This window comes from Mustelus asterias, chromosome 11, assembly GCF_964213995.1.
Source record: "Mustelus asterias chromosome 11, sMusAst1.hap1.1, whole genome shotgun sequence".
In the NCBI taxonomy this organism is placed as follows: Eukaryota; Metazoa; Chordata; class Chondrichthyes; order Carcharhiniformes; family Triakidae; genus Mustelus; species Mustelus asterias.
The window spans coordinates 1,095,334-1,109,484 of record NC_135811.1 but is presented as its reverse complement, the minus strand read 5'-3'; the positions used below and the strand labels follow the sequence as shown (position 1 = coordinate 1,109,484).

Below are 14,151 nucleotides of genomic sequence, written 5' to 3'. Positions count from 1 at the left end.
AGTGACTAGTTTAGTTAACCTGCTCACTGTTAGTTAGGTAAATAAAGTGTTACTTATTGCCTTTACAGAGAGAATCTCAGGGAGTTAATTTGATTTAACCACTCGGAGTTACTGAAGAGCAGACCACACTATTTCTCACACACACTTTAACAGATTATAAAGCGAGGTACTTCTCTTTGAGTGGTTAGGTGTTCTCTCTCAGAGAGGGATCAATCTCCCTTTTTATAACACCATCGCAGTCCTGTTATCCCGGTTTGTGTGATTAGTGTCCGTGCCGTGGGGACAGTCCTGTTCCCGTCCCTGACCATTCAAGAGGTTTGATTGGAATTGCCGTGCGGCTGGGTCCGTGTTGCTGCGTCCGTGTGGCTGGGTCCGTGTGGGTCCATGTTGCTGGGTCCGTGTGGCTGGGTCCGTGTGGGTCCGTGAGGCTGGGTCCGTGTTGCTGGGTCCGTGTGGCTGGGTCCGTGTGGGTCCGTGTTGCTGGGTCCGTGTTGCTGGGTCCGTGTTGCTGGGTCTGGTCTGTGTTGTGATTTCTTCCCCAGCCGCAGCCTTGGATATTCTACCCTGGTGGCAGCACCAACCAGGGACAGAACATTGACCCCACAGTGACCCCTACCCACCTCCTGGGGTCAGGAGTGATTGTGCGTGTTGGGGGAGGTGTCTCTGGGTCAGTCCATTCAGGGGAATAGGAAACAGGTTTCTGAGGCTGATCTGATGATGAGCTGTTTGTCAGGGGGGCGTCTCTGGGGACGCACTGTCTCATCGTCTCCTTGAACATTATTCCCGGGGGTTTGGGCTCGCTGCTTCCAGGGTTTTCCCTGTTGCAGTCTGACAGTAACTGAGGGGGGGGGAGTCTAGCACCCTTTCCATGAACACTCCCACACTCTGACCTCACTCTATTCTTATCCCATAGGAGATTCTTTTGCTTCCGGTCCCCCCGGACCCCCAGGACCAGCTGGACGTCCCGGTCCCAAAGGCGACAGAGGTCAGTGTGCTGAATGAAGTGGATTTCGGTCACATTCGCTGACACAACTCTCGGTGATCACATGGGAATCAGACAACCACCCCCGACCCTAGCTCCCGGCTCCCCTTCCTGAGCTTCAGACTCAGCGATTGGGGCGGGGGTGGGGCTGCTTTTGGACTCAGTGCCACTGTCCGGAGGGGAGGGCGATTACGATTTCTGGGCTGTTTATTGATAAACTGCGGCAATGTGATGTGAAACTTGCTGCGGCTGTGTATTCTGCTGGTGGGGTTGCTGCTTACAGGGGCAGCATTTAATACTCATCCCTGGCTGCCCTAAGGTGGTGACGATAAATCCCTTCTTGAACTAACTGGCCTGCTGGGCCCTTTCAGAGTGCAGTTCAGGGCAGCCAGGTAGCTGTGTGAGTGGAGTCACATACAGACCCAGCTGGGTCAGGTCGGCAAGTCACCTTCCCAAAAGGATCAGAAACTGACAGCCAAATTCCACACACATGAGGATGGCTTCGTGTCACACTCCATAACCCACCATTTGGTCTGGGTTTGCAAAATCCTACTAACTGTCCTGGCTTGAGAGAATTCACACTCTTGAACCTGTGACTATCCCTCTCTCCACTCACGCTGTTTGTGCCTGTAAAGACTCGCATTCCAACCATTATCTTGCAATTGTGTCTTTGCCGATATATGCCGTGTTTGTGAAACCTAACTCTCCACTCACCTGATGAAGGGGCAGCGCTCCAAAAGCTCGTGATACCAAAAAGCTTGTTGGACTTTATCCTGGTGTTGTGAGACTTCTTACTGTGCCCAGCCCAGTCCAACGCCGACATCTCCACATCTTCCCTAAAGGATATTGATAAACCAGTTGAGTTTTTATTGACAATTGAACAATTCCATGGTCAATTTTACTAAAATTAGCTTATTTAAAAAATAAATTCAAACACTGGAATTTGAACTCTCATTCCCTGGACTATTAGTAACAGAACCCTTGCAGTCTCGGCCTGTGTTCTAGACACACTCAGTGCCTCACACACTGATAAACATCGCAATAACAAAAACAGAAAATGCTGGACAATCTCAGCAGGTCTGACAGCATAGAACATAGAACAGTACAGCACAGAACAGGCCCTTCGGCCCACAATGTTGTGCCGAGCTATGGGGACATCTGACATCTGTGGGGAGAGAGAATCAAACCAACATTCGAAACGTTGGCTCTTTTCTCTCCCCACAGATGCTGTCAGACCTGCTGAGATTTTCCAGCATGTTTTGTATGTGTTTCAGATTCCAGCATTCTCAGTATTTTGCCTTTAACTGGTGAACAGCTCCCTGACAAAGCCACTTTTTAAAAATTAATTTGTGGGACATGGGTGTTGCTGTCTGGCCAGCATTTATTGCCCATCCCTGTGGCCCGAGGGCAGTTGAGAGTCAACCACATTGCTGTGACTCTGGAGTCACAAGTGGCCAGACCAGGTAAGGATGGTAGATTTCCTTCTCTAAAGAACATGAGTGAACCAAATAGGTTTTAACGAAAATCGACAATGGTTTCCTGGTCATCAGTAGATTCTTAATTTCAGATTTTTTTGTACTGAATCCATGACAGGATTCGAACCTGGGTCCCCAGAACATTAGCTGAGTTTGTGGATTAATTGTCTTGCGATAATACAACTAGGCCAACGCCTCCCCTCGATATTTCACACATCAGTTACCCCATGAACTCCCTCAGTGAAGGGACTCCCTGTGCCACTGATTTATTGATTGTTACGAAGGTTGCACTCGGAGAGAGAGGTTACCCAGTTTCTGCATCGCGATCGGGAAGAAGATGGCAGAATGTTCATTCCCATTCTCACTCTTTCATCATCTGCTTTGTGTTGCTAGGTGACAGAGGAGAAATCGGAATTCCAGGGGCTCCAGGTATTCCCGGACGATCATCACGAGGTAGGAATGTTGTTCATTCTAATCCCTGGATTCCCCAGGGTTGTTTTGAATCAGTCACTGGGCAGCGGATGGTGATGTTACAGCTGGGCACTAATCGGAGCAGGGACCAGTCCTCAGTCCTTGCCGTTCCTGCTCAAATCTCCCACCTTCACTGGGATTGGTGTATCCGGTTTGGGAAGAGGAAAATCAGCCACTGACTCCGACTGAGTCGCAGGAAGAAGTGTGACTCCTTCCAGAAAGGAGACTTTATCTACACCGTCTTCAACAATCTCCCAAAACACTTTAGAATGAATCAGCTCCTTTTGAAATGTAGTCTGTGCTGGTGGTAAACACAGCAGCCATCGAGCACAGCAAGATCCCACAAGCAGTGATGACCCAGATCATCTGTTTTTCATGGTTATGATTGAAGAAGAAATATTGGCTCCAGGACAGTGGGCAGTATCTCCTGCTCTTTGTATAGTGTCTGTGGGACCTTTTAGCTCTGAGAGGGTAGACGGGGCCTCAGTTTAACATCTCATCTGAAAGATGGAACCTCCAACAGCACAAAGTATCCTCATTCCCACCCCCCTGACAGTATGGTGCTCCCTCAGTACTGACCCTCTGACAGTGCGGTGTTCCCTCAGTACTGACTCTCTGACAGTGCGGCACTCCCTCAGTACTGACCCTCTGACAGTGCGGCACTCCCTCAGTACTGACCCTCTGACAGGGCGCCACTCCCTCAGTACTGACCCTCTGACAGTGCGGCACTCTCTCAGTACTGACCCTCTGACAGTGCAGCACTCCCTCAGTACTGACCCTCTGACAGTGCGGCACTCCCTCAGTACTGACCCTCTGACAATGCGGCACTTCCTCAGTATTGACCATCTCACAATGCAGTACTCCCTCAGTACTGACCCTCTGACAGTGCAGCACTCCCTCAGTACTGACCCTCTGACAGTGCAGCACTCCCTCAGTACTGACCCTCTAACAGTATGGCACTCCCTCAGTACTGACCCTCTGACAGTGCGGTGCTCCCTCAGCACTGACCCTCTGACAGTGCGGCGCTCCCTCAGCACTGACCCTCTGACAGTGCAGCACTCCCTCAGTACTGACCCTCTGACAGTGCGGCGCTCCCTTAGTACTGACCCTCTGACAGTGCAGCCCTCCCTCAGTACTGACCCTCTGACAGTGCAGCCCTCCCTCAGTACTGACCCTCTGACAGTGCGGCACTCCCTCAGTACTGACCCTCTGACAGTGCGGCACTCCCTCAGTACTGATTCTCTGACAGTGCGGCACTCCCTCAGTACTGACCCTCTGACAGTGCGGCACTCCCTCAGTACTGACCCTCTGACAGTGCGGCACTCCCTCAGTACTGACCCTCTGACAGTGCGGCACTCCCTCAGTACTGACCCTCTGACAGTGCGGCACTCCCTCAGTACTGACCCTCTGGCAGTGCAGCACTCCCTCAGTACTGACCCTCTGACAGTGCGGCACTCCCTCAGTACTGACCCTCTGGCAGTGCAGCACTCCCTCAGTACTGACCCTCTGACAGTGCAGCACTCCCTCAGTACTGCAATAGGAATGTCAACCTGAATTTTGTGCTCAAATCTGTGAAATGGGACTTGAACACACATCTTTTGGACTGACGAGGGGGAGTGTTACGCACTGTGATATGAGTGACACTCTGTCAGTGACACATGCAGACTGGGAGTGTGAGTGATTGCGTGTGAAAAGTGGAGCCTCATTCAGCAGAGTTGAACGGTGGGAATGATAGAGGGAATATCGGATGGATTATAATTGAGGGTTTTCTGCTCATTGTTATTCTCTACCCTTCTCTCTGCATCCTGTAGTCACAACTAATGGCGGAGCTCTTCAAGGACCCCCGGGACCCCCTGGCCCACCAGGACCGCAAGGTGAGACTTTCCCAGGAGAAATTATTTGTCCTGAACCATTCAGCTCGATCACTGAGAGGCAAAACCGGAGCAGAGCACTGGCCAGTTTGAATCAGACCAATGGTCACTGGCCAGTGACTGTACAAGGCTCTCTGTCTCTCAGTGTCTGTCCGTGTGTGTGAGTCTCTCGGTGTCTGTCTCTCGGTGTCTGTGTGTGTGAGTCTCTCAGTGTCTGTCTCTCGGTGTATGTCTGTGTGTGTGAGTCTCTCGGTGTCTGTCTCTCGGTGTCTGTGTGTGTGAGTCTCTCGGTGTCTGTCTCTCGGTGTCTGTGTGTGTGAGTCTCTCGGTGTCTGTCTCTCGGTGCCTGTCTCTCGGTGTCTGTGTGAGTTTCTCGGTGTCTCTCTCGGAGTCTGTGTGTGTGTGAGTCTCAGTGTCTGTCTATGTGTGTGTGTGTGTGTGTGTATGTGTCTCAGTGTCTATCTGTATATGTGAGTCTCAGTGTCTGTCTGTGTGTGTGAGTCTCTGTGAGTCTGTCTGTCAGTGTCTGTGTGTGTGTGTCTGTGTGTGTGTGTCTCAGTGTCTGTCTCTCAGTGTCTGTGTGTGAGAGTCTCGGTGTCTTTCTTGGTGTGTGTGTGTATGTCTCAATGTCTATCTGTGTGTGTGTGTGTCTCAGTGTCTTTCTGTGTGTGTGCATCTCAATGTCTGTCTCTCAGTGTGTCTGTGTGTGTGTCTCTGAGTTTGGTGTGAACTCAGTCTGTGTGAATGGCCATTATTACATATCTGAGAGGAGGGGGCCTTGTCTCCACAGGGCTTCCTTGCTCTGGATAAAAGCAAATTACTGCGGATGCTGGAATCTGAAACCAAAAGAGAAAATGCTGGAAAATCTCAGGAGGTCTGGCAGCATCTGTAAGGAGAGAAAAGAGCTGACGTTCCGAGTCCAGATGCTTTGACAAAGATGCTACCAGACCTGCTGAGATTTTCCAGCATTTTCTCTTTTGGCTTGCTTGCTGTGCCTGGAAGATTCCTGATCTCAGTCAGACCCACACAGCTCCTGGCTCCTGAATGGAGAGCTAGCTCTGGGAAGCCTGGTCTACACAAGAACATTCGAAGCTTTGGTGTGTGTTAGATATCTCAGTTTACCATAATGTAACATCCACTCAGCATCCACTGTCTTCTTACCCACCCCCCCTTTACCTTCTCCTCCTCCCTGCAGGACCTCCAGGAGAATCCAGATCCACTTCCAATGCTAATGTCAGGCAGACTGTGATTGAGTACCTACAGAGTAAGTATCCATGGCAACCCCAACAGACTAAGTGGGTTAGACAGGGTAGATTCAAAAAGAATGTTCCCAATGGTGGGGGAGTCCAGAACCAGGGCATCATAGTTTGAGGATAAGGGGTAAACCTTTTAGAACTGAGGTGAGGAGAAATTTCTTCACCCAGAGGGTGGTGAATGTGTGGAATTCACTCCCACAGAAAGTAGTTGAGGCCAAAATGTTGTGTGATTTCAAGAAGAAATTAGATATAGCTCTTGGGGCTAAAGGGATCAAGGGATATGGGGGGGGGGGGGGGGGTGGTGGAGGCAGGATCAGGCTATTGTTGGATGATCAGCCATGATCAAGATGAATAGTGGAGCAGGCTCAAAGGGCCGAATGGCCTCCTCCTGCTTCTAGTTTTGATGTTTCTATGACACTGATAATTATATAGTGTAAGAAGTTTAACAACACCAGGTTAAAGTCCAACAGGTTTATTTGGTAGCAAAAGCCACACAAGCTTTCGGAGCTCTTAGCCCCTTCTTCAGGTGAGTGGGAATTCTGTTCACAGTTATATAGTGTCAATTATATAGTGTGCAGGGGTATGCTGTATGGGGGGTACATTACATATGAATTAGGAGTAGGAATGGCCATTCAGCCCCTCAAACCTGCTCCTCCATGGCTGATCTGATTGGAGCCTCCACTTTTCTGTCTACCCCCTACACCCTTTGACTCTCTTGTCAGTGAAGGACCGATCTTACTCAGTTGAAAATATTCATTGACCCAGCCTCTGCTCCTGTCTGGGGAAAGGAATTCCACAGAGCAGCAACCCGCTCAGAGAAGACATTCTCTCCCATCTCCTCCTTCAATGGGAGAGCTCTTAAACCATGTCTCCTATTGCCTCCCACAGGGGAAACATCCTTTCAGCATTCACCTTTCTAATACGATGGATGGGATAGAGAGCATTGGCAATCAATCCCCAATGGCAAATCAAATCAGATTTCTCAAGAATTAACCACTGGGCGAGAATGAATCCAAAAGATTCATTCACCATTAAAAGGTTGAAAGGGAACAAGTCAGCAAAGTTGTGAATTAACAATCGGTTACAGTGACTTGCTGTAAGAGGTGTATCCCAGGGCATTGTGGGAGGCTAGGGAGGAAATTGCGGGTCCCCTAGCCGAGATATTTGAATCATTGATAGTCACGGGTGAGGTGCCTGAAGATTGGAGAGTGGCAAATGTTGTACCTTTGTTTAAGAAGGGCTGCAGGGAAAAGCCTGGGAACTACAGGCCAGTGAGCCTCACATCTGTGGTGGGTAAATTGTTGGAAGGTATTTTGAGAGGCAGGATCTACAGGCATTTAGAGATGCAAGGACTGATTAGGGACAGTCAGCATGGCTTTGTGAGTGGAAAATCATGTCTCACAAATTTGATTGAGTTTTCTGAAGGGGTAACCAAGAAGGTAGATGAGGGCAGTGCAGTTGATATCTGCATGGACTTTAGCAAGGCCTTTGACAAGGTACCGCATGGTAGGTTGTTGCACAAAGTTAAATCTCACAGGATCCAGGGTGAGGTAGCTAAATGGATACAAAATTGGCTGGATGACAGAAGACAGAGGGTGGTTGTAAAGGGTTGTTTCTCAAACTGGAAGCCTGTGACCAGCGGTGTGCCTCAGGGATCAGTGCCGGGTCCACTGTTATTTGTCATTTATATTAATGATTTGGATGAGAATATAGGAGGCATGGTTAGTAAGTTTGCAGGTGACACCAAGATTGGTGGCATAGTGGACAGTGAAGAACGTTATCTCCGATTGCAACGGGATCTTGATCAATTGGGCCAGTGGGCTGACGAATGGCAGCTGGAGTTTAATTTAGATAAATGCAAGGTGATGCATTTTGGTAGATTGAACCAGGGCAGGACTTACTCAGTTAATGGTAGGGCGTTGGGGAGAGTTACAGAACAAAGGGATCTAGGGGTACATGTTCATAACTCCTTGAAAGTGGAGGCACAGGTGGACAGAGTGGTGAAGAAGGCATTCGGCATGCTTGGTTTCATTGGTCATAACATTAAATAGAGGAGTTGGGACATCCTGTTGAAGTTGTACAAGACATTGGTAAGGCCATACTTGGAATACTGTGTGCAATTCTGGTCACCCTATTATAGAAAGGATATTATTAAACTAGAAAGAGTGCAGAAAAGATTTACTAGGATGCTACTGGGATTTGATGGTTTGAGTTATAAGGAGAGGCTGGATAGACTGGGACTTTTTTCTCTGGAGCGTAGGAGGCTGAGGGGTATATTGTGACTGCAAGAAAGGGTTTCAGCCGCTCTCTTTGGTTTTGCAGCTGATGGCATCCGGCGATCAATGGTGGGACAACCAGGACCCCCAGGACCCCCAGGTCCCAAAGGGGATCGTGGAGGGCTGGAACGTCGGGAATATTCGGAGATCTCCAATCAAGTAATTGATTACATGAGAAGTAAGGTCCATTTCTGCTGTTGTTGAGTCTAAGAACCTTCCGAACATTGTCAAAGGCAACGGGACTGCCCGCGGAACTGCCCACTATGGTCCTGAGTGCTACAGAACAGGAAGCTCCCAGGTCCTATTTCATTCCCTCAATACCACAATAATCCAGGGTTTCTGCTCATTAATGGAGACAGCTGTTCCCACAGGAACAGGAGGTTCCTGGACAAGGTTGGGGGCGGACGTGGGGGGGGCGCTTTGATTGTTTGAGGAACAGATCAGATCAGGTTGTGATGCCTCTCCCAGTGAAATAGCTGAGTGACTTTCAAAGTCTGGGTTCCCAGACTGACTGGCACCACTGTGCCCCAATGTTGCTCAGTGCCCAATGGGACTCTAACCCCAAGCTAGTCTGCACTCAAATCCAACGCTGTATCCCAAACCAGGACAGTACCTCAATATTGCTCAGTGTCCAAGGGTCTGAACCTCAGCCAGCTCAATACTTTCAGGACAGGGAGAAAGAAAACTGGAGAGAAAATACAAGCGGATAAAGGGATGGAGCAATGTGGCCATGTTGGGGGTCAGAAGGATGGGGTCATTGGGGATCAGACGGATCGGCAGTTTTCTGATGGATGTTTTTTTTTGCAGGTGCGGGAGTGGGTGTAGGCGAGAGAGGACCTCCAGGCCCACCCGGTCCACCTGGAAAAATGTCAAACGCTGAACTGTCTCTGTATCTGCAGAGTAAGTACAAAGACAAACCCCGTGCTGTACCTGTCCTGGGAGTGTTTGATGGGGACAGTGTAGAGGGAGCTTTACTCTGTATCTAACCCCGTGCTGTACCTGTCCTGGGAGTGTTTGATGGGGACAGTGTAGAGGGAGCTTTACTCTGTATCTAACCCCGTGCTGTACCTGTCCTGGGAGTGTTTGATGGGGACAGTGTAGAGGGAGCTTTACTCTGTATCTAACCCCGTGCTGTACCTGTCCTGGGAGTGTTTGATGGGGACAGTGTAGAGGGAGCTTTACTCTGTATCGAACCCCGTGCTGTACCTGTCCTGGGAGTGTTTGATGGGGGACAGTGTAGAGGGAGCTTTACTCTGTATCTAACCCAGTGCTGTACCTGTCCCGGGAGTGTTTGATGGGGACAGTGTAGAGGGAGCTTTACTCTGTATCTAACCCCGTGCTGTACCTGTCCTGGGAGTGTTTGATGGGGTCAGTGTAGAGGGAGCTTTACTCTGTATCTAACCCCGTGCTGTACCTGTCCTGGGAGTGTTTGATGGGGACAGTGTAGAGGGAGCTTTACTCTGTATCTAACCCAGTGCTGTACCTGTCCTGGGAGTGTTTGATGGGGTCAGTGTAGAGGGAGCTTTACTCTGTATCTAACCCCGTGCTGTACCTGTCCTGGGAGTGTTTGATCGGGACTGTGTAGAGGGAGCTTTACTCTGTATCTAACCCCGTGCTGTACCTGTCCTGGGAGTGTTTGATGGGACAGCAGTGTAAGGTATGTGGAGTGTGGGTGATGCAGTCGGTGATGTGTGTGGATTAGTAACAGTAACAATGCTATTCACTGCCTGATCTCTGTGTCCTACAGGTGATGATGTCCAGCGATATCTCCGTGGACCCCGGGGATCTCCGGGAACCCCAGGCCCAAGGGGAGATGGGATGAGTCGGTCAGAGCTGGAGGCGTACATCACCGACTACACCAGAAGTAATGCTCAATCTCTGAGTCTTTTGTAAATTCGCAGCTGCCTTTTACACTGTGTGTACGTGTGGGTTTGTGTGTGTGTATGTGTGCATGTGTATGTGAGTGCGTGCTTAAGTATGTGTGTGTATGTGAAGTAAGAAGTCTCACAACACCAGGTTAAAGTCCAACAGGTTTATTTGGTAGCAAATACCAAAGCTTTCGGAGCACAGCTCCTTCGTCAGATGGAGTGGTCTCCATCTGACGAAGAGAGACCACTCCATCTGATGAAGGAGCAGCGCTCCGAAAGCTTTGGAATTTGCTACCAAATAAACCTGTTGGACTTTAACCTGGTGTTGTGAGACTTCTTACTGTGCTTACCCCAGTCCAACGCCAGCATCTCCACATCATGTGTATGTGAAGGCATGCATGTGTGTACATGTGCATGTGTATGTGTGCACATGCACGTGGGTGTGTGCATGTGTATGTGAATGCGTGTTTATGTATGTGTGTGTGTATGTGTAGGCATGTGTGTGAGTATATGTGCGTGTGTGTGTGTATGTGTATGTGAGTGTGTGTTTACGTGTATGTGTAGGCATGCATGTGTGTACATGTGCATGTGTATGTGTGCACATGCGCGTGTGTTTGTGCATGTGTGTGCATGTGTATGTGTGCACATGTGAGTGTGCATGTACATGTGTATGTGTGTGTGTCTATATGAATGTGTATGTACATTGAATATGCATATAGACTGAGTGTATGTGTGTACACTGTGTGTGTGTAAAAGTGAATGGGGGACTGGGAGCAGTAAGCAGCACCGAGCAGAGTGACCCAGTCCAATCCAATCACCAGCTGCAGAGAGGTGAGACCACAGACTGGGAGAAATCAGTGTCCCATCATAGGAAAATAGAAAGTGATTGGTTTGCGAATATTTTACTGGATTATCTTCAAAACATGTGCAACAATTTAATTAAAGGTAAGGTTTTATTAGTTGTGGCTCAGTTTGCTAGCTGTCGTAAAGCTTATTTGGAGTGGTGTGTTATTCATTTTAATTAAAAATAAATTTATTCATACACAAAGTTGGCAGAGCAGGTGATGTGTTGTGAGTTCAGAGTGTGGGGGCTCCTGTTGCTGGGATGATCCAGGCAAACAGGCCCGCAGTAAGTGTCCCACGTTGAGCTTTGTTCCGAGTCATTGAGCTGGAGGCTGAGCTGCAGACACTGCAACGCATCAAGAGGGAAGTTACCTGGAAATATTGTACCTGCAGCCAATCACTGCCCTTAGGATAGGGCTTTCTGAATTGATCAGGGATAAGAAGCTGTGAGCGTGAGTGAATCAGGGATGAGGATCAAGAAGATAGCAGTGTATTAGCTTCAGCCTTTGTGATTGTCCACTCGCTTCAAGGGTCTTGCAACCTGGGTGGATGAAAGCAGTGGCTGCAGAGTGGATGAGCAAACACACCATGGAACTATGGTGCAGGAAGCCATTCCAGCAAAAGGAGCTAATAGGAATGTACTGGTAGGTAAGAACACTAGAATCTATGGTTCTCTAGCTAAGAGCAAGAGTCCAGACGGCTGTGATGTCTGCCTGGATACAGGGTTCAGGATATTTGCTGCAGGCTGGCGAGGAATTTGCAGGGAGAAGGGGAGGATCCAGTCTTCGTGGGTTATGTAAATACCAACAACATAGGTAGAACTAGGAAAGAGATTCTACTGGGGGTGTATGAGTAGCTAGAGACTAAATTAAAAAGCAGAATCTCAAAGAATTGTTACCTGGGCCACCAGCAAATTAGTGTAGCATAAATCAGGTTCGAGAGTTAAATGCGTGGCCTAAGTATTGGTCCCCTAGAGAGTGAGAATGGAGAATTAATGATGGAAGATTAGAAAATGATGGGCAAATTGAACAGCTGTTTTACATTTGTAAAGGTTATAAATAACATTCCAGAAATAATTGTAAACCAGGAGATGAAGAGAGGAAGAAACTTAAAACAATTCCAATTACCAGGGAAAGAGTATCGAGAAAATGATTAAAACTAAAAGCTGGCAAATCCCCACATCCTGATGGATCTCATCCAAGGGTCGGAAAAGAAGAGGCTTCTGAGATAGTAGATGCTTTGGTTTTAATTTCACAAAATTCCCCAGGGGTTAGGAAGGGTAACATTCGATTGAAAATTAGCAAATGTGATTCCTCGACTCTGGAAAGGTGGGAAACAACAGGAAACTACAGGCCAGTTAGCTCAACATCTTTCACAGGAAAATTGCTGGAATCTCATATTGAGGAGGTTAAAGCGGAACACAGAGAAAATCCCAAAGCAATCAGGTTTTATGAAAGGGAAATACTGTTTGAGCAACATGAAGAAAGGGGAATGTGTGAATGCGCTGTATTTAAATTTCCAAAAGGCATTTGACAAGATACCAAATCAAATGTTTCTTTACAAAGTAAAACTCATGGTGTTGGGAGTAACATATTGGCACGGAGAGAGGATTGGTTAACTAACAGGAAGTAAGGGTAGGCATAAATGGGTCCTCTTTGGAACGCTCTCCCCCAAAGAGCTATGGGGGCAGTAACAATGAATGTTTGTAAGGTTGATGTAGAAGATTCTTGACTAAGAAAGGAGTCAAATGTTTTGGGCAGTGGGCAGAAAGTGGATTGAGGTCACAGTCAGATCAGCCATGACCCTATTGAATGGTGAAGCAGCCTCGAGGGGCTGAATAACCTCCTCCTGTGTCTAATTCTTATATTCACGTGTGTACACTACGTGTATGAGATCACTGCATGAGTACACTCTGAGCTCACTGATATGTGTACGCTGTGTTACTGTGTGTTGTGTTCCTGTGTGTGTGTGCGCACATGTGAGAGCACATGTGTATGCGTGTGCGCGCACAAGTGTGTATGTTCCTGTATGTGTATATATATATATGTATATACCGAGTGTATATCTGAGAGTGTGCCTGGTGTGCGTAGAGTGCAATAAGTATGGATAATGGTGGCCAGTGGAGTGAGATACCGGGAGGGTGGGGTGGATGGTGACTGTGTAGTGGGGGGGGAGTATCCATGATGTTTCAGGACAGTGAGTGCCTCAACCCCAGAGGCTGTGCCTCTGCTAGCTGGTTCTCAGCCTGTTTCAGATGGTCGTGTCTACGAGAAGCTCAGTGGGAATTCCATTGGAAGCTGTCGTGAAGCCGCAGGTTCGCTGGAGACGTTCCTGGGATGGAAGGTTTGGCGTTGGAGGGAAGGTTGAACAGGTTGGGCCTGTACCCATTGGGGTTTAGAAGATTGAAAGGTGATCTTATTGAAACATATACAATCCTGAGGCGATTGACAGGGTGGAGATCCAGTGGATGTTTCTTCTTGTGGGGGAGGCCAGATCCAGGGCAGTTTGTTTAAAGATAAGAGATCTCCCTTTTAAGATGGAGATGAGGAGAAGTTGTTTCTCCCATTGGTGTACGGGATTATCTTCCCCAGCAAGGAGCAGAGGTTGAATTTATTTAAAACAGATTGAGACAGATTTTTGTTAGACAAGGGAGTTGAGAATTATGTGAGGAAGATTGAAAAGCAGATCTGAGACCACAATCAGATCAGCCATGATCTTAGTGAATGGTGGAGCAGGCCCGAGGGGCTGAATGGCCTCCTCTCAATGTGGTGTGATGAGGCCAGACTCTCAATTTCTCAGTTGGAAATGTTCCCCAGCTGAGTCTCAGCAATGACCTTTAAACCCAGGTCATTAATCCTCACTCAGATCACAGCTCCTGGGAACACAAGGTGCCCAGTCCCCATTCATAGGTTCATCAGATTGATTCCGGGATGAATGGGTTGACGTACGAGGAGAGATTGAACAGTTTGGGTTTGTACTCGCTGGAGTTAGAAGGATGAGGGGGGATCTGATCGAGGAAGATAAAGTTTTAAAAGGGATTGATAAAGTAAATGTAGACCAAATGTTTCCTCTTACGGGGCAATCTCAAATAAGAGGTCACAGGTATAGG

The 14,151-nt window shown here is 48.3% G+C and overlaps 1 protein-coding gene across 1 annotated transcript in view; it reads left to right on the top strand.

Annotated features, from left to right (window-relative positions):
• LOC144500302 (uncharacterized) overlaps positions 1–14,151 on the top strand; it is a 138,081-nt gene that overhangs the window by 81,145 nt on the left and 42,785 nt on the right. Inside the window, exons 41-47 of the mRNA XM_078222989.1 lie at positions 914–985; positions 2,851–2,910; positions 4,740–4,802; positions 5,995–6,063; positions 8,378–8,509; positions 9,139–9,231; positions 10,079–10,195. Of these exons, the coding sequence (XP_078079115.1) occupies positions 914–985; positions 2,851–2,910; positions 4,740–4,802; positions 5,995–6,063; positions 8,378–8,509; positions 9,139–9,231; positions 10,079–10,195 (606 nt within the window). The remainder of the gene's footprint in view (positions 1–913; positions 986–2,850; positions 2,911–4,739; positions 4,803–5,994; positions 6,064–8,377; positions 8,510–9,138; positions 9,232–10,078; positions 10,196–14,151) is intronic.